Source organism: Gossypium hirsutum, chromosome A09 (assembly GCF_007990345.1).
Source record: "Gossypium hirsutum isolate 1008001.06 chromosome A09, Gossypium_hirsutum_v2.1, whole genome shotgun sequence".
NCBI lineage: Eukaryota > Viridiplantae > Streptophyta > Magnoliopsida > Malvales > Malvaceae > Gossypium > Gossypium hirsutum.
Genome location: NC_053432.1, coordinates 80,699,866 through 80,719,091, shown reverse-complemented (window position 1 = coordinate 80,719,091; position 19,226 = coordinate 80,699,866). Strand labels below are relative to the sequence as shown.

The following is a 19,226-nucleotide window of genomic DNA, read 5'->3' as shown; positions in this document are numbered from 1 at the left end:
AATTAACTATGCATGCAGAATATGATCTCATTCTCATCCAGAATCCCAACTTTTTCCAAATTCAAAATGAATCTATTCCATAAACACAGTATCCCCACCAGCAATGACATTAACAACTTCCGGAAGTTTTGATTGGCATCAAAAACCAATCATGATTTCATCTTCAAGCAGACACAAAAACTAAACATCATAGGTATATCTAGACTCATCCCTTTCGTTTTTTTTTTTTTAAAATCAAGTTCTAAAATATATTTATGAGCCAAATCATTTAAGGTAAATGCAGACAAATCCAGTAATTGATGTTTAAACCATAAACCATTACAGTTCAAGACAATATAGGAACATCCATTTCAACTTGTAGAGAAGTACTCAATTGTTCAAAATAAACTGAAACTGGCGCTCAATTATAATTCGCGGTGTTAAGATTGCGGTTCTCAATGATTTTTAATACCAGAGATTTTTTTCCCAAACTAAGCACTAGGAATATAGATTTATATAAAATGTAATCTTCAATGTTTTCCATGCGAGAAACTTGCTTTCACTGTTTCCACCGTTCCTGATATACCCTTTATAGAAATCAGAAGTGAACATGGTGGAGAAGGCTTGTAACAGTCTAAGAATCTACCATACAATGGTAACAACAAAGACAGATATGGCTCACTCTTTAGTTGGAGGTGCTGAAATTGTATCCTGCTTCGGCAAAGTGGGATTTCACCATATCAAGAGCCCTTGACCGGTGAGAAATCTTGTTCTTCTCTTCCTTCGGCATCTCCGCATAACTACAGAAAACAATACATTATTATTAAATCATAATTAATCAACACAGAAATATGAAACAACAGACTTACGTTTGGTCATAGCCGTCAGGCTGAAAAATAGGATCCCATCCAAAGTCATTGGGTCCCCTGGCCGGAACTATTTTACCCTAATAAATCATCCAAAAAGTAAAACAAAATGTCTCAGAAACTTTGCTTTTTCCGGTCATATTATCAATGACTGTAATAATTGGCATAACAATCACAAATGCACTCAACAACTCGATAAAGGAAGTGCAAGCAAAAAGTATACAAAAAATAAACATCAGTTAAAATCGCCTGTGACCACAAATCTCAGACATAATTTAAATATACTGCCAAGAACAATTTGATAGCCCTAGTGTGACCATCAAGTTTGTTTTGCAAGTCTCCAAGCCCATTTGCTTCTTAATTATTAATTTAAGGGCAAACCTGCACTACTGCCAGGAAAACTTGGCCGTCCTAATAATAGTATTGAACAAAATCCTCAATAAAAACAAGACTTTAAGCTTATGAACAATTTACAAAACTTTCTGTCTTGGTCATTGTTAGATCCTTTATATCTCTACTCTTTCTGTTTCTTAAAATACAAATTTCTCAGCTAGGAAATGATCAACTTTGAAAACACAGTACAGTTGACAGCATTATCATCTCAATCTTGGGGGAAACATGGCACATACTAATCAATTAACCAAGTCATTGGCATAAGTGGCTGACCATTATTTAATCTCTTGTTTCGAGAATTCACTTAATTCAAACTCTGCACAGACTTGAGAGTTATATATTCATATAACCAAATTATAGTTTAAATTTATTTTCTTCTTGGGGTTTCAATGCTCTTTTTGTACACAAGTCATTCGACATTTTCATGTTTGCATAACATCCTGAATTTGTTGCATATGATTAGTCAAGCAGCAAAACTATGCATCATGTAAGAAGCTCAGTATATAAAACTTAGTGGAAAGAGAAGTAACAAACAATTCAATAACTCGAAGCCTATGTTGCTCTGAATATTGATATTTTCTCAAGATACCAAGGTCTGAAACCCATGTCAAAAGCATATCTGGACATAGATATTAGATATAACTCTACACCTGTGTGTCAAGCACATAGTGGTGTTTGACTTTGACACTAACACCCGAGTTAGAATGACTTAGCTTGAAAAATCTCATCAACTATCGGGTAAATTCTCTCAGGGGAGGAGGAGATTGTGGTCCAAGTTTAAAAACTATTTTACGGAAACTGTGGATGTCCATTTTATTCTCACTTATATATGAATGAAATAAATTAGTTGATAGTGCAGAATATCCTTTATATATCTTTCAGCATTTCATGGACCCTGAAATCATTAACATAAATGCAGCACTATGTCGATCTTCAAGAAAAACACATTTCTTATAAATTAGAAATGGAAAAATTCCACGTAACTCTGCCAACTCATACCCTGACTGAAGTACCAGAAATACCACTCTCCCACCACCATTTTCCCTAGTCCATGTTTTTGCTTCCATTCATTGTTCAAAAGATGTTTAAATTACAAAGAAAAAAATACTATACATGGACCAGCACGTTCTGATCAATTTACCATTTTGGTCTTATTGACCTAACAATGTAAATTAGTACAGTCCAAACCAGTTTCTTTGTGCTTCGTTGCAGGCATATTTAGACATTTCATCATCAAAATGGAACTAGAAAGATAGGAGTTAAGGGAAGAAAGCAGAAAATAATCTTGCATACTTACCGGGGTTTTTCCCAGAAAGGTAACAGGTTCAACATCAGGACCAAGGGCAAAAGAAAACGCACATAAAGCATAAGCTGACTTATCCTCGTATGCCATCAACAAGTTATTCAAACCTAGAAAAAGTAAGAAAGTGAAGTAAACAGATCAGAGGAGACTATATGAAGCATCTTAAATTTGTCATTGATATTTCTAAAAAAGAGGAAATGAAAGAGGGTATTTTCAGAAGAGAACCTTCATGGCCAATCTTCTGCAAAAACCACTTGCTGCAGAACACATTAGATAATGACAATTAGGAAACATAAAACAAGAACCTCAATATAACATCGAAAAAGAGAAAGAATATAATGTAACTATATCATTTTCAAAATCATGTAAAGCAATTTTGGTTGCATCATGACAAACAAAGGTTAAGCTTAAACCTATAATTTTAAGAAAATGAAGACAAAATAATAAGATTATTACAATTGAGACTAGTAGTCATGCCCTGCATCTATAAGGGATTATATTAATAATTGATCTTAAGACTCTCAAAAACAATAATTAAATGAAGTCAATTAATGGCTGAACATGCAAACAATCTATTCAAAATGGATAACCATTTGCTTTATCAAGCCTAACAAGATTTCATACTCACAGAATAATCATAAACTTAATAGGTTCAGTTCTCCAAATACCAAAATACCAGAAACACGTTCAATACCATCCATTTCAATCAATTCTCTCTAGGAAATAAGAAGAAAGCTTACACCTTTTGAATTTTAACTGCTAGAATGAAAAGAGAGCTTACACGTATGGCCCTGCAAGTAGTTTAACAAAAATAAAATCATTAAGGAAAACCAAAACAGTGAAAAGAAAAGAAAAGAAAAAAAACATAGAAGATGATGAATACCTGGAAGACCCTTTAGTGCATTGAAACAAAGACATGTATCTTCAACCAACACTGGTCCATTCACCTTCACATACCCAAAAATAAAAAAGTTTCACTTCTTTAACATTAAAAAAGTAGGGCATTTTACAAAATACAAAGATTTATGAGTATATATAAACCTGGACAGCAGCCAAACAAGCCTTTTCTTTGGATATTTCTTCCGGTTCTCCTTGCAGTTCAGGCACTAAACAAGTAAAATGCAAAAAGTGATGAATAAAATCAAAGAAAAGAAATGAAAATGGAGTGGTAGAAGAATAGATTACGGTCAAGCTTGAGGGATTGGAAGGGGATGGATTGACCCAAGATGGATTTCACTTCTTCCAGCTTCTTGGCATTTCCAGTTACGAACGTTACCGGCCGTGAGACCAACACTGCCCTCGACGCCGCCGCCGCCATTTACCCTCCTTTTTTTCCTCGGCAGTTCAAGTTAGTCTATGTGTAATATATTTCGATTTTGGCTTAACTGCAAAATTAGCCCTCAAATATACCATTTTTTCTACTTTCAAGTATTTAAAAATTTTAACTATGAAAATCATCTATTTTGTAGAAATAAAATATACAGGTCATGTGTCACCTTATCATTAATAGTGGTGTATACAACTAAAAATAAAAAGTTGTGTATAGTTTTTTCCTAATTATTATATTCTTTGGGTTATATTAAATTAAATTAATAAGTTTTTTTTCCTAATTGTCGTATTCTTTGGATCAAATTAAATTAAGTTAATAATTTAGATATCAATGTTGTAAAAAAAAAATAAGTGCATAAATGAGAAAAGTAGTATGGTTTACATGCTAATTCTGCACTTAGGCCTTCAATTTTTAAAACTTGTAAAGGTTTCAGCCATAATTGGGTGAATTTGGAAAAATCAAAAGCCCTTCAGAATTTCGAAGACTTACGCTAGAAACTTGGGAAATTTTAGGGTCAGCTTCTTCTTCTTATTATTATTAAAGTGAAGCTTGTTTTTTAAATTGATTTTTAAAATTAAAATAGTTATTTTTTTCGGGGTAAATTATTCTATTAGTCACTTTAAATATAAATCGTTCTTATTTTGGTTACTTAATTTTCTTTTTGTTAATTTGGTCCCAAAGTAAAAATTGACCAAATTAGCCAATGCACCATTAAATGGTAATAGAAGACTAACTATGCATTTCTATTTTAGTCACTCTAAAATTACAACCCATCAATCACTCTAATAAAAGTTGTTCCTATTTTAGTCACTCAAATTTTTTTCTTGTTAATTTGATCCCAAAATAGAAATTGATCAAATTTATCACTTTAACATTAAATGGTAACAAAAGACTAATGATGCGTTTCTACTTTAGTCACTTTAATAAAAGTTGATCCTATTTTGGTCACCCCAAAATATTTTTGTACAAATGCATTGTTAGTCTTCCGTTACTATATAACAGTGGAGTGACAAATTTGATTAATTTCTTTTTTTTAGATAACCAAATTAACAGAAAAAAAAATACATTAGGTGACCAAAATAGAAACAGGCCCTATTTAAAGTGGCTAATAATGTTGTTTACCCTTTATTTTTATTCTACGTATTAATGCACCAACCAATCAAACGAGAGTACTAAAATGGAATAAAAATTGAATGGACTGGCAGACTATATATAAAAAACCAAAGGTCCCATTATACTTTGAATTAAACCAAAATGGGCTTTACATAAAATTACATTAAAAGCCCATAACATCTTAAATAATATAAATTGGGATATCATATAACAAAGAATTCAATATAAAAGGTTGAATGTGTTTTCAAGCCATAAAATGTCCTTTATCAAATATTGCAAAATAAAAGGCCCAATACAAAAATTTAAAATAAAACCCAACAAGTTTTAAATTCTATAAAATAGTACCAAATCACACACTAACCCAAGAATTCAATTTGGTCCTATCAACAAATTATACCATGGGCCTTGAAGCCCACTAAAATTGAATTAAACGAACCTAGATTTTCGAAAAATCAAATTAAACATATTTTTCTAATTCAAAATAGGAATTTGTAATCGAACAAAGTTCATATGTAAAAGTAATATGATATTGCAATACGAGATAAAAAATAATAATATTTGAATCCTTAACAAAAAGTTCTAACCACGGACACTTCTTGTTGCTTGTTAATTTACTTTAAAAATTGAGGAACCTATGCATAAGTGGGACCAAGTACTGAAGTGGGAATCCAATACCAAATCTTAACCATTCAATTTGGAGGATAAAGCTAATCAGCAGACATGAGAGGGATATAAAATTGCATGATTGATGACTTTGAGGGACATCTTGCAGACATGATTATCATCATGATCATCATATGGGCTCTGCTGGGAGATGCATGCAATAAATTAATGGGCCCGTACATATATATACACTTTCATTTCTTTTAAAACAATATATATTTGTACATAAATTATAAAGGATGCTAATAATTATTCTGTCTAATTATAACATGGAGCTTATAAAATGATGCTCACATAGAGCTTTTCGGCTTTTTATAATTAATTAGCTAATCCTGTACTACATTTATTTTTTATTAAGTGTTGGATTGAATAATGGAAGGTTGGACTCGTAAGCTGATTGAGGATGAAGTAATTATGTTACGAGGATGTCCGAATTTATACTTCGAGACACTCTCAAGTCGGTGAAAATTTTTGAGTAATGAAAAAGGTTAAGATAGTAAGATCAAGATGATGATGAAGATGAAAAAATACCAAGATTTTATATATGTTCTTTTGGTTCGTACATGAGTAAATTTAGATGAGATTTATAAGAATTATTTTATTGACCTTGTAATATGTCCGTGTCGATATTAACTTACCATATATGTTGAGGGTTGAAAGTTTGTATTTTAAATTATCTTATTGTGGGTCGTCTTTTATTAATGTTTACAAACCCTGTAGTTTTAGAGCTTTTAATTTATTGGTATCAATATATAAAAAATTAAAATAAATATAAAAGAAAAAGAAAATTTTAAATAAAAACACAATAAATTTATATAATTAATAGAATTAAGACCATAGATGCAAATCTTAGAAGATTGACTTGTAACGTGCCCAAATTTTATTTTCCTCTATAAATTTAAAGAAATTACACGTGGTCCTGAAAATGAGTAATAAATAATGCATAACAAATTAAGGTATTAAACAAATTTGGTCAAAAATTGTAATTCAAGCTTACTGGTAATCTGCAGCAATTGTAGGCGATGGTCTGATCAATAATCAGCAGAATTTCTTTACCTTTCAAGTTAACCAAACATGTTTATCTCTCAAATATATTAACACATTTTTTAAATTCAAGTCTTTTGCTTAAAATTTTATAAAAAGAATAAAATAACATAAATTGCTTTTTTTTATTAGTTTAGATATATAATTTTAAAATGATTTAGAAAATAAATTATAATTCATGTTTATATAAAAAAATTCAAAAGAGTTATTACAACATGAAATAAATAAATAATTTTATAATTTAAATAAATAAAAATGATGTTATCTTTATTTCATAAATTTGATTGATTGATTTAATTTAATTAAAATAAATATGAAAAAGAATTTAAAGTGAATGTATATTAAATAATGATTTTTATTGATTTAATTAAAGAAAATGTAAAAAAATAATAATAAAAGGGATAGTAAATATATTCAATTAAATAATTTTTGAAATATTTTTATTTAAATTTAATTATAAAAATAAATAGATAATAATATAAAATTATATATTTTATTATTTTGATATTGTAAATTATTAAAAATGAAATAGAGGTGAAGCAAATTTTGGTTTTCCAAAAATTACACAATTATTTTTTTCCTAGTTAAAATGAGGTAAAATAATATATTTACTTGTTTTAAAAAATGATAATGCTAAGGTATATATTGCACTCCCAAGAGAAGACGCAGGTTTGAATTTTGAATACGACATTTAGTTACAAACCTCGAACATGGATTATAAAATAGACATGAGATTCAAAATGCTTATATTCATTCTTTTATATATATATATACTAGTTTTTTATCACGTGCGATGCATGGGTTAGTTGTATATATTAATTGAAATGTCCTTAATAATTTTTATGAATCTATTTAATTTTTATAATGTTTCATTAATAATTTGATTACAAAATTAAATCATGGGTCAGTATGTAATAGATGACGAATGTCCTAGAACTGATTTATAACTAATTGTTGTTAAAATTATTCCAAAACTCTATTATGTATGTTATATTTATATTTGATTCTTAATTAAATTAAAATAAATTATTATATAATGTGAGTAATGGAAAGGTGTATAATATGGTAATTTAATTTAATTAATTATTATATAATGTGATTAAATTAAATTGAAATAAAGGAAGGGTCTGATTGCAAATGTGAAAGATTACTTAAAGGAGTTAATTAAAAACCATATGGATTTAATAATTATAAAGTTTTCAGCTTTGCTAAGTCATTGACCACATTGTGCATGTATTTTCTTTTCACCATCATAGTGCATGTATTTTCTTTCACTTATAAAAGGGAGAGAAGAGATAAAATTCCAAGTCATCGAAAAACAAACAAAACAACATGGGTGGTGGGAACGGTCATGTACTCGTGTTCCTGGTTTCAGTTTTCTTCTTCATCATATCATCATCAGTTGATGGAAGCCAATACAAGCAATTATCAACGATCCATGTAATGAATTCGATGGCTAAGGGGTCGGGACCAATGCAGATTCGATGCAAATCGAGGTATACAGATTACGGGATGCAGCAGTTAGGCGAAGGGACGGAATACCGATGCGGTGTTCGGGAAAAAGCGGTGTATTACTGCATGGGGATGACGGGGAGGCGAATAGCGTCGTGGCATGCATTTCAGCCACGCAGAGACGGGAATCGGAAGGCGGTTTTCTGGTTGGTTAAGGAGAATGGGATCTTTCTCAGTTGGGATAATTCTACCTGGGTTAGAAAATCTGACTGGGAAACTGACTGAATATCTGCCTTGTTTCTTTTCTGCTACTTGTTCTTCAGTATATACATGTGTATGTATGTTTACCGTAATACAATTCAGGATGAATTGTTGTGTTATAGCTTCTGATAAATTCTGAAATAAATAAATAATGTCAATTAAATTTTTAAAAAATTTTAACAAGTTTATGCTAAGGATCATGTTTGTTTGTCAACTTAAAAAAGAAATATTGAATTCTGAAGCAATAGCATTCTGTTTTTCCTTTTTCATTACAAGAAAGGATTTTAGCTGATGTGTTATTATCAGAGTTTGATTTAATTTATTTGGGTTAATTCTAAATATGGATTGGGTTGGGTTCTGTAATGGTTAGGGTTTGGTACTTAGAGATTTAGTTTAAATATTTATAAATTATATAGTAAAAATATAAAAGTATACTTTCAGAAAAAAATTAAAAACAACATAAGTTAATGTGTTGGTATTTTATAAATCAATAACCAACTAATTTATGTATAAAAAAAAATCAACTGATTTAATTTACTGTAATCAATCTCAGATTTAATTTATTGTAATTAATCTTAATCGGTTTGGTAGGTAATTATGCACCATAACTGCCTTTTTAGGTATCGAATGAGATGCACCTTATTTAACCCGCTGTCTCTTTTTAAGTACATGGGCTTTTAGAGGAGAGAAAAAATTCCCACAAAAGACAATACCAAATATGTTGCGAGGTCCATTGGCTCTAGGAGAAAGACGCTTCAAAGTCGAAAATCCCTCAAAAGTTATCGTTTTTAAAATTTAATACTTTCTCCTACCAAAATAATGTCGAATCTGACTCAATTAGGCATTTAAATAATACTAGTATATATACATTCTCAAGTTATAAAGAACTAGGAAAACAAAATCTAAACAATTTTTTACTGGTAAGGTTCTCTCTGCTTCACAAATAATTTTCAAAAAAAATTGTTTCTGTTTTTGTTGAGCATGCAAAAAAAAAAAAAAACAACCCATACAGAACCAGTAAAAACCATATGAACATATAATACATGAAGTATCAGCAGAATTAAAGTGCATTTGGATAAGAACTAAGTAAAAACATTTGGAATCAACTAAAACAACAGTTTAATTTCAACAACGGATCGAATAAACGATGCTCCGGATGAGTGACCTAAGCACAGCTGCGATATTTCGAAAGAATCTAATTCATATATGTACACCGGTGTTGCCATTCGATATCGTATTTTCTATAGACTCCTACAGTGTCATCGGTTACTTCCATTAGCTATCAACAGAAGCTTTCAGTATCACATTTTCTTTATCGAAAAATGTATATGTCCTATTATATCTTTCGGCAAAAATAGAACAGAAAAATCAATGGCAAAAGAATCATCTCGGTTAATGAAAACAGGGAGTAGCTAGTGACGTACTTTCACGAGGCACTGCATTTGGGAGGACTGCAAGTTGGAGACTTCCCAAAGCTGTCTTCTTGATCTTGCCTTTTAGATTCTATCAGCATTGTCACAACTTCACGCATAGATGGCCGATCGAAAGGAGACAGGCTGGTGCATATTAAAGCAATTTTCAAGACAGTAATCATGTGATCAACAATTCTTCTATCGTCGAGATTTAAGCGATCATCGAGTATCCCGGTAGTCAACGAGTGGTTGCGAACATAATGTCTCACTCGTGTGACAAGATCACCTCCTTGGTCCAATGCCTGTACAGGAGTCTTCCCAGTTAACAACTCCAGTAAAACAACTCCGTAGCTATAGATGTCACATTTTTCCGTCACCTTCATAGTGTATGCATATTCTGTCATAAAGAACAGATACGATGTCAACAATCTAAACAGATAAAATATCTATATCAATGTCCAAAGAGCACAAGAAAGAAATGAAAATGAGAACATCGCATGCCTCATCCTACTCCATAGCCGCATAAAACAGGCAAATAATGAAATGCTATGGGAAAGAGAAACATTTCAATTCTTTCTATTCTTCTCGTATGTTCTTGATAAATAGTATCATTGGAACTAGAAAGCAAAGGACAACTTACCGGGGGCAATATAGCCATATGATCCAGCGATCGCCGACATCGACTTAGATTGGGGCATGTCAATCACTTTTGCTAAACCGAAATCACCAACATGGGCTTCAAAATTTTCATCAAGCAAGATATTATTGGACTTGATATCACGGTGAATGATCCTCGGTTTGCAGTCATGGTGCAAATAAGCAAGACCTTCTGCAGCTCCTAGGGCAATCATGAACCGCATTGACCAATCTAAGCTATAAGAGGCCCCGTGAAGCACTTCACCCAAACTACCATTTTCCAAGTACTCATAAAGAAGCACGTTGAAACCTCGGTGATAGCAAAAACCATAGAGCTTCACAATATTCCGATGCCTAATCTTTCCCAGCGTTAAAATCTCAGCACGAAAACTGTTCTCGATATTGTTTCCCTCTGCATTTGACTCTAGCCTTTTAACAGCAACAGTTTGTCCGGAATGCATAACTGCTTTATAAACCGTTCCACAAGCTCCCCTCCCAACAATAAAACTCTCATGAAAATTATTTGTAGCCTCAATTAGATCTTGAAATGTGAACCCTTCCTTCGGATGAAAATAAATATCCTGAGCCGGTGAAGGTGTCTCCTTTTCATTTGAGGATGGAACACTTTTACGAGGACGTCTCATTTGATATATGAGAATTACAATGAGAATTAAAGATACCCCGCCTACAGCACATGAAACTGTTGTTATGATTCTTCCACGTGTATCCTTCTTCGCAGGTAGCATAGAAGGAGAAGATGAATCTCCCGTGCAACTTTGAAGAGGCGTACCACAAAGCCCTTTATTTTCAATAAAGCTACTTGCGGGCATGTTCTGAAACAATGGGATGGCAGGTAAAGGTCCGGTCAAGTTATTGTACGACAAGTTGCACACCATTAAACTCGATAGGCTCTCAAAGGTGCTGGGAATTTCACCACTCAAGTTATTATTATTGAGCAGGAGATATTCCAACATATTAAGAAACCCGAGCTCTAGTGGTATATTTCCAGTGAGGCGGTTATTGCTTAGGTTCATTGCAATCTGCAAGCTTGAAAGAGAACCTAACTGACGGGGTATCTCACCAGAAAATAAATTGCCACCCATCTGAAGCTCAGTCAAACGTGAGAGATTCCCCATAGCTTCGGGTATATGCCCCGAGAACTTATTTTCCGAAAGTCTCAGAATCTCAAGCTGAGTAAGGGTTCCGACCTCATTTGGTAAAGTATCTACAAAGCTGTTATGGCTGAGATCAAGTCGTTGAAGCTTCTTGCAATCAATTATCTCGTGTGGAATCCGCCCAGAAAGCAAATTAGATGAGACATTAAGAATCACTAGTTGAGACAGATTACCTACTTCCTTAGGTAGCTCAAGACTAAAGTGGTTCCCGGCAATATGCAGCCTTTGAAGCTTTCGGCAATTTCCAATCTCTGAAGGAATTGGTCCAGTAAAGTTGTTCTGGTCCAATTCAATAGCGGAAAGATTCACCAGTTTGCATAACTGTGAAGGAAAGCTGCCTGTTAGCATGTTTCGTACCAGACGGAGTTGCACTAAGGTCTCACAGTTCTCGATCCCAGTTGAGATGTTCCCAGACAGCATATTACCTCCAAGGTTTAACAAAATAAGGTTACTGTGCCAACAAAGATATGGAGGTATTTTGCCTGTCAAATGGTTGTTAGAAAAATCAACCACCCAAAGTGGGCTATAAAGTCCAAGCTGCTGCGGAATGGTCCCGCTCAGAAAATTCTCGAATAGCTGTAACTGAATCATTTTAGTAAAATATTGGAAACCGTAAGGAATGGGGCCTGTAAGATGATTGATTGAAAGGTCAAGCTTCGTCAAGTACTTCAAGCTACTAAGCTCATTTGGTATGACACCTGTGAGCCGGTTCTCGAATAGGTACAATAATTGTAGACCCTTTATCTTGCTGAACGCAGTTGGGATCTCACCTGTCAAATGATTCTCCGACAAATCAATTTCCGTGGCAAGAGATAGATTCCTTATCTCCCTTGGAATGCTTCCATTTAATTGATTCCTGTAGAGATACAACTTGTTCAGAAACTTAAGGTTCACAATCTCCACCGGTATCGGCCCCACAAGCTGATTTGCATACAATGCAAGTGTCTCAAGGCTGGTACAGTTCCCAAGCTCCTTCGGAATAAACCCGGATAACTGATTCTCCCATAAAATCAAATCAGTCAAGCTTTGAAGCATTCCGACTTCCTTAGGCAGTTCTCCTCCAATGTGATTCTGGGCAAGACCAAGCATTTCTAAGCTTTGACATCCACTGATTTCAGCCGGAATGTTTCCAGAAAATGTGTTCTGCCCAGCTCGAAATGTCCTCAACTTCCGGAGATTCCCGATAGAACGGGGCAATGGCCCAGTCAAGTTATTGGTGTACGCCACAAACTCAACAAGTGACGACAAATTCCCCAGCTCTTCGGGAAGGAAGCCAGAGATTTTGTTATTGCATATATTCAAACTTTTCAAATAAGAGAGCTTACCCAACTCAACAGGAATTGGACCACTGAAATGATTATTATTCAAATAAAGAGCGACCAGAAGTGAACAGTTTCCGATCTCCTTTGGTATATCTCCACTGAACTTATTATAGGACAGATCAAGGAATGTCAAGTGGGTCAGTCCACCGATACTAGGACCCAGGGTTCCCGAAAGATTCATCGAACTCAAATCAACAGATGAGACCACCAGCTCATAATCCAAAGAACAATTGACACCTATCCACCCGCACGGTGTCTCATCAGTGGACTTCCAGTTCCAAAGATGGTTATATTCATCATGAAGGCTCTTCTTAAGCTCTAGCAACAATTGGCCCTCGGAATTAAGCCCCTGCGCTATAGTTATCAGTAGAGCCAAAACCAGTAATATCCTCCAAGACCCTTCTCCGAAATGTCTCCTCGAAGCAAAATTCCTCGACATTTTAGTAACTGCCATAGTTCATATTCTGCACAACAAAAAATACTGCTATCACAACCCCAAAGAAGCACAGGCCACCATAGCATACATCAAAACATTTAAGTTTTTCTAAGCATTAAAGCAGAATTTTTTAACTTCGACCGTGTTTACACAGACCTATGGACCGTCATCAACAAAAATATTCCCACTTCCGAGCTCATAAGAATGCAAGAAACAACAAATATAAAGCGACAAGCCAAGTAAGTATTCAACTACTCACGACCCCCTGATGGACACTGCATTCAGAAGAGAAATGAAACAATTCAAAAACCATACATTCATTTCTAAGCATTACACTACCAAATTTCTCTACCATCACATGAACTCACAAAAACCAACCATCTACAACAAAAATCAGCTCAATAGAAACCGATCACGGAACAACTGAAATTTACAGCTCAAACAAAATCACAAAAAGGGAAACATACATAACACTTCAGTCAATCCCAAAGCCACCTCTTCATCAAATAAAACCCCATCATTTCACTGCAACTCACTGAAGGCCACAAATAGAAATCAGACTCAATTTCGGAATCAAACAAATAGAACTTTTGCAATATAAAAACTAGATCCAAAAACAAGATCATATAAACCAATTTAATATACAGAAAACAAGCAAAGATTAAACACAGCACTGTAACATTGCAACTTTGGCATATAACTTCTTCTTCTTTTTTAATTCCGAACTTTCTTTTTCATTCAAAAGCAGAATTGGTTATTGGAGTATAATATCTAGGACCAAAATGTGCAAACTTCACTATCAAAAGCCTTTAAATTAGAACCCCTACAGATACCTTTCTCCATCAAACGATATACAAAAATCACCAAGCAAACTTTGAAAGCAAAGAGCAAAAAAAAAAGCTTTTATTACAAATCTGAGTTTTCCCAGCCAATCTCATAAATGAAATGAATTTTCATCATACAACACCATCAATACATTATTCTAAATATTTAAAAATATCCATCTACTTAACTGTAAAAGGCAGGCACCAAAAAAGAAAACATTAATCTTTTGGGATTGGATTTTTTTTCTTAAGCTTTAATACCCACCCAATGCCAACAAACAAATAAACCCAAAAAAAATATTGATTAAAAACCATTGGTGAGACCCATTAAAGCTTTAAAGAAAAAAAGAAGAAGAAAAATGTTACAGTTTTAGAACTTAATTTATGTATGTAGAAGAACAAAACAAACAAAGCAAAACAACCCCTTTGCTTCAACTTCTCGTCCAAATTTAGCAGCAATTAGCTACCAAGAGTATTTTCTAGAAAGAAAAAAAAAGATTTGGGATTTACCAGAGCATTGAAGCAGAATATAGGATTAGCAAAAAGAAAAGGTGGGAACATTGGACATGAGAAGCAAGAAAAAGGAGTTATTTTTTTCTTGGAGTGTGAAGGGTTTTTCTGGCAAAGCACTAAAAACCAGACAACTCTGTCAAACCTTTTTTAAGGAAAGAAGGAAAATCTGCTCAAGAAAAATTGGGATTTTATAGGATTTGGTAGTGACAGCTTTGGTCTTCCAAGGTAGGCACTGCAATAAAAATGGCAGATTTTCCTTTACAAAATAGAAAAAGGATTCAGTGAAAATTTTGATTTGATTGGTTAGTCAATATTCCAGACATTATAACAGTCTCCTAATTTATCAGTTAACCATGGATTCGTACTAGTTTCCCGTCTCAACTAATATATACCATTATTCCTTTTTAAATGTTTCAATTAATTAAATTTTAAAAGAACTTATTTCACCAAACACCCTTAAACTATGACTCTCCTTTTAAATTAGTTCCTAAACTTCAAAATTTTTTAATTATATCCCTAAACTATTAAGGTCATATCAATCAATTCTTTTCGTTACTAAAATTGATGATTTAATTGTTAAATCACACATCAGATCTTATGTGATATAATTTAAAATGTAAAAATTAAATGAATATTGTAAAAATATATGTTTTAAAAACTTCTGTTTCAAGGTTTTCGAAACTTTTACAGAAATTGTATCGTTCACTTTTTTTTTCAGTTTTACTTTATTTTTAGTTTTTACTTTTAAAAGTCATATGCGATAACATTTTATTTCTTTAAAACTTTTATTTTAAATTTAGTTATATAAAATTTGGCATATTATTCAATAGTTAAATTAATAATTTTAATAACGAAAGAACATGATTGATATAATATTAATAATTTAATGATGTAATTAAAATGTTTTAAGATTTAAAAACCAATTGAAAATAATAATCATAATTTAGAAATATTTGTAGGATTTAACTCTTTTAAAATATATGTTTATTAAACCATGGATTAGTATAACTCCCTCTCGCAACTAAAATATCATAATTTATTTTATTAATTTTTAAATATATTTGTTACTATGTATATCATCATTGCTTATTGTGGTACTTGAATTTGGGTATGCAAAGACGCATAGGCGAAATCAAAAAAAAAATTTAGAAAGAGTTGAAATTAAATTATAATTTTTATAATAGTAAAAATTTAATTTTATCATTTTAAAGTTTATATCTTTATAATTTTTAAAATATTAAATCAAATTTTTATCATTTTAAAGGAGGTGAAAGTGTAATTTTATTTTTTTCTAATTTAAATGACCTGAATTTTTAAATGACCTAAATGAAAAAAAAATCATTTTAGGGGGACAGAGCCTCTGCTAGCCCCCCTAATTACACCCCCGGGCACATGGACCGCACATGATTTTTTTTGGATGGGATTATCTATTTTCAATTCAATTATTGCATAATTTAAAATTTTTAAATATGTATAAAGATAAATAATAAAACATCAACATTTATTTTGTAAATTGTAATAATAATATTAAATTAACTTAAATTTGCTTTAAATAGTTTTTATAATTTATTTATTTATATATTTCAATCATTTTTTATCGGTTCAATTAATTTATACCTATTCAATCCTCTTCTGATTTTATGGTATCAGTCAAATTAATTAAGTTATCAATTCTTGTTCAACCGACTGGGCCGATCCAATTCTAAAAACCATGCTAATAATTGGAATATATACAAATTTATATCAAAATAAATCTAGATATAAGCCACAAATAATTTATTTTGGATTAAACTTGAACTTAAAATCTTAAAGTTCCCGATGGTTTGAATTTTTTCCCTTAGCTAAGGCCTTGTTTCATACACCTTTACAAAAAATTAAGTCAATTGAAAATTATATTTTCAATGATTTAATTTTTATACATGTTTAATAATCCAAAATAAAAATAATCTGATAGAATTTTTCTAAAAAAAAGTGTGGGAAATAATAAATAGATAAGAGTTACTTATCAGTTATCACTTAATGATAAATATTTTTAATTATTTTTATTTGATTTATTTTAATATTATATTATTCTATAAAAATATTACGTTTAAATTTTAATTTTTGTTTAAAATAAGAGGAAACGTTTAAAAATTTAAGTATAAAATATAGAATTTTTTATAATTTAAAATCTTTATCAAATAATCTAATTATTTTCCATGATTAATTTAAGTAATAGATCAAACAATTTTATAATCTAAATTTATATAATTTTGTAACACTTAATTTTTCAATTTATCAACCAATACTTATTTTTTTAGTTTTTCAAGACAACATTTTGAGGTTTTAAAATTTTCAAATAATATATAATTTTTATGTTAATTATTTACATTTTAATATTTTTATAAAAGAATTTAATATTTACTAAAATGAAAAATGCTGAAAGATTTTCGTTAAATTTTATTTTGAAAATGTCGAAAATTAATGTTGAGTGTAAAATTTAATTAGAAAAAGAAAACCAAAATTGAGTGACGAAATTCAATTATTACTTTAAAATGAAAAACTCGCGTGAAAGTGACAAATATTTAATTAAAATAATGAAAACAATCTAATTTATTATTATTCAACTTTTTAGGTTGGTGGAATTTTATTTTAATTAAATTTTGAAATTGATGATGTGGCAATCTTTGATTGGTTTTCAAAGCTCCGTGAACCAATCAAATCAATATGTAAATAATATAAAAAGAAAATAATTGCTTCGCACAGCCATCTAATGAAAACTTACGTCCCGTTTCGTCACTTCTCCTTTTAGTTCTTAAAATGTTAAAATATGCTGTTAGTCCCTGTATATTGACAAAATTTTAGATTTAATCTCTATACTTAAAAAGTTAAAAATTAAGTCCTACTACTTTTTTATTTAAAAATCTCAATCCAATAATTAAAATCATAAGTATTTTCCATCAAAAATTATTAATTTGACATGTTAATTTGGAAACTATTATATGACATGACATATGATTGATGAGAAATAAATGTTTTAAGTTGATAGATTTTAACAGAAACTAGAAACGAAAATAATGTCTAGACTAGGATTTTAAAATTAAAAAAATAGAAGGTTGGATTTAGTAAGGACTAAATCTCAATTTCTATAGAAGTGCAGGGACTAGCAACATACTTTAACCTTTTAAAAATGTGTAATATTATATTTATTTAACTATTATTACAAATATATATTAAAAATTTTAATAAATAATTATCTCCCTTATATAATTATATAGATTCTATATATATAAATTAAGGGTAAACTGCAACTGTCCCTGAAGTTTGTTTAAGATTATATTTCAGTCACTTAACTTTTAAAAATTACATAATAATCACTAACATTATCAAATTATTATAATTTTGTCACTTTTCCGTTAACATCTGCTAAAAGGATGATGAGGCCCATTAAATCATTACAATTCTTTTCTAAAAAATTGGCAGTAATTCTAAATAAATTTAAAAAATCTTAAAAAATAAATTTTAAATTTTATAAAAAATATATAATTAATTAAAATTTATAAATGAAAGGATTTCATAATTATGTTCCCTCCTTTTGTCTTGTACACCACCATAACCCTCTTACGAAGACTTTTTTCTCTTCTAAATGCACTACACTGTACCCCATCGCTCATCTAAACTCACCATATATCTCTTTATCCCGAAAACCTCCGAAGCCTCAACTCATGAACTCCATTTAAATATCTTTCAAAATAAATAAATAAAATTCATCCATATACCTAATTCCTTTTAATTCATTCAACGCTCAATCCAATAAAAATTCAAATAAAAAATTAAAAATATACATAAAAGTACTCAAATTTGTCAAACTCATGAAAAACCTACATTCAAAATCTCACATAATTATAAAAAAAAATCCCAGGCTTTCTGATTGGTTGATGAAAAAAATTAAAGAAACAACACAAAATTCTTTGGGCAATGACTTAGTTAATTTGAGCTATGATATTAAGATCAAATTTATATAATAATCAATAACAAAAAAAATCCCAAAAACACCGAAGAAATTTCAACTTGGAAGAACTTAGATGATTACCTCGATGACTAATTTGAAACAACGACAAAATAGAAAAGAAAGATTTTGCTTTTGGAGTTTAGATCTGAAATTACTTTTAAATACTGTTTTCTAATTCTTAAAGAAAACATCATCGAAATATTCATTAATAACAAAAAATTCTTTTTCTAGGGCTAAACTACATCCAATGTCATTAAACTATTAGTAAGTTTACTTTTTGGTCACTCAGTTTCAAAAGGTTACAAAATGGTCATTGGATCATTCGGAAGTTTTTATTTAAGTCACTGAACTATCTGAAAATTTTTATTTAAGTTACTAGCTTGTTTAGTTTTTTAAAAAAATATATCTGACTAGCGAGCCCTAAGTGATGACTCGACGATTGATACAATAGATCAATACACATCAATAAGTACAAGAACACGCCATAGATCCAAGCCGATCTGATTGTCAATG

General features: G+C 30.9%; 2 protein-coding genes across 9 annotated transcripts; both read right to left on the bottom strand.

The window, feature by feature from the left end:
• Positions 1-324: 324 nt before the first annotated feature.
• On the bottom strand, positions 325-3,985 carry LOC107890586 (inosine triphosphate pyrophosphatase). Of its 3 annotated transcripts, none has more exons than XM_016815090.2 (9): positions 3,727-3,985; positions 3,583-3,647; positions 3,425-3,488; positions 3,323-3,332; positions 2,767-2,798; positions 2,536-2,648; positions 849-925; positions 662-779; positions 325-566 (listed from the first exon to the last, which is right to left on the bottom strand). In XM_016815090.2, exons 1-8 carry the CDS (start codon positions 3,857-3,859, stop codon positions 665-667), a joined length of 609 nt encoding a protein of 202 aa, XP_016670579.2. In that variant the 5' UTR covers positions 3,860-3,985; the 3' UTR covers positions 325-566; positions 662-664. The 3 variants fall into 3 exon arrangements, with proteins under 3 accessions (XP_016670579.2, XP_016670578.2, XP_016670577.2); XM_016815089.2 differs by having other exon boundaries at positions 325-556; XM_016815088.2 differs by having other exon boundaries at positions 325-779.
• A 5,502-nt stretch (positions 3,986-9,487) lies between these two features.
• LOC121206273 (probable leucine-rich repeat receptor-like protein kinase At2g33170) lies at positions 9,488-15,083 on the bottom strand. 6 transcript variants are annotated; one of them, XM_041077099.1, is made up of 5 exons: positions 14,720-15,043; positions 13,853-13,920; positions 13,542-13,660; positions 10,457-13,413; positions 9,488-10,213 (listed from the first exon to the last, which is right to left on the bottom strand). In XM_041077099.1, exons 4-5 carry the CDS (start codon positions 13,401-13,403, stop codon positions 9,831-9,833), a joined length of 3,330 nt encoding a protein of 1,109 aa, XP_040933033.1. In that variant the 5' UTR covers positions 13,404-13,413; positions 13,542-13,660; positions 13,853-13,920; positions 14,720-15,043; the 3' UTR covers positions 9,488-9,830. The 6 variants fall into 6 exon arrangements, with proteins under 6 accessions (XP_040933033.1, XP_040933031.1, XP_040933030.1 ...); XM_041077097.1 differs by lacking the exon at positions 13,542-13,660; XM_041077096.1 differs by lacking the exon at positions 13,853-13,920.
• Between the last annotated feature and the right edge of the window lie 4,143 nt (positions 15,084-19,226).

Excerpts from the sequence above, each read along its gene's own strand:
- LOC121206273 (XM_041077100.1), bottom strand. The coding sequence starts at position 13,403 with ATGGCAGTTACTAAAATGTCGAGGAATTTTGCTTCGAGGAGACATTTC. Across the intron at positions 10,214-10,456 it reads ATATGGCTATATTGCCCCCG|AATATGCATACACTATGAAG; the intron begins GTAAGTTGTCCT and ends TCTTTATGACAG.
- LOC107890586 (XM_016815088.2), bottom strand. The coding sequence starts at position 3,859 with ATGGCGGCGGCGGCGTCGAGGGCAGTGTTGGTCTCACGGCCGGTAACG. Across the intron at positions 3,648-3,726 it reads CCAATCCCTCAAGCTTGACC|TGCCTGAACTGCAAGGAGAA; the intron begins GTAATCTATTCT and ends TTACTTGTTTAG. Across the intron at positions 780-848 it reads CCTGACGGCTATGACCAAAC|TTATGCGGAGATGCCGAAGG; the intron begins GTAAGTCTGTTG and ends TGTTTTCTGTAG.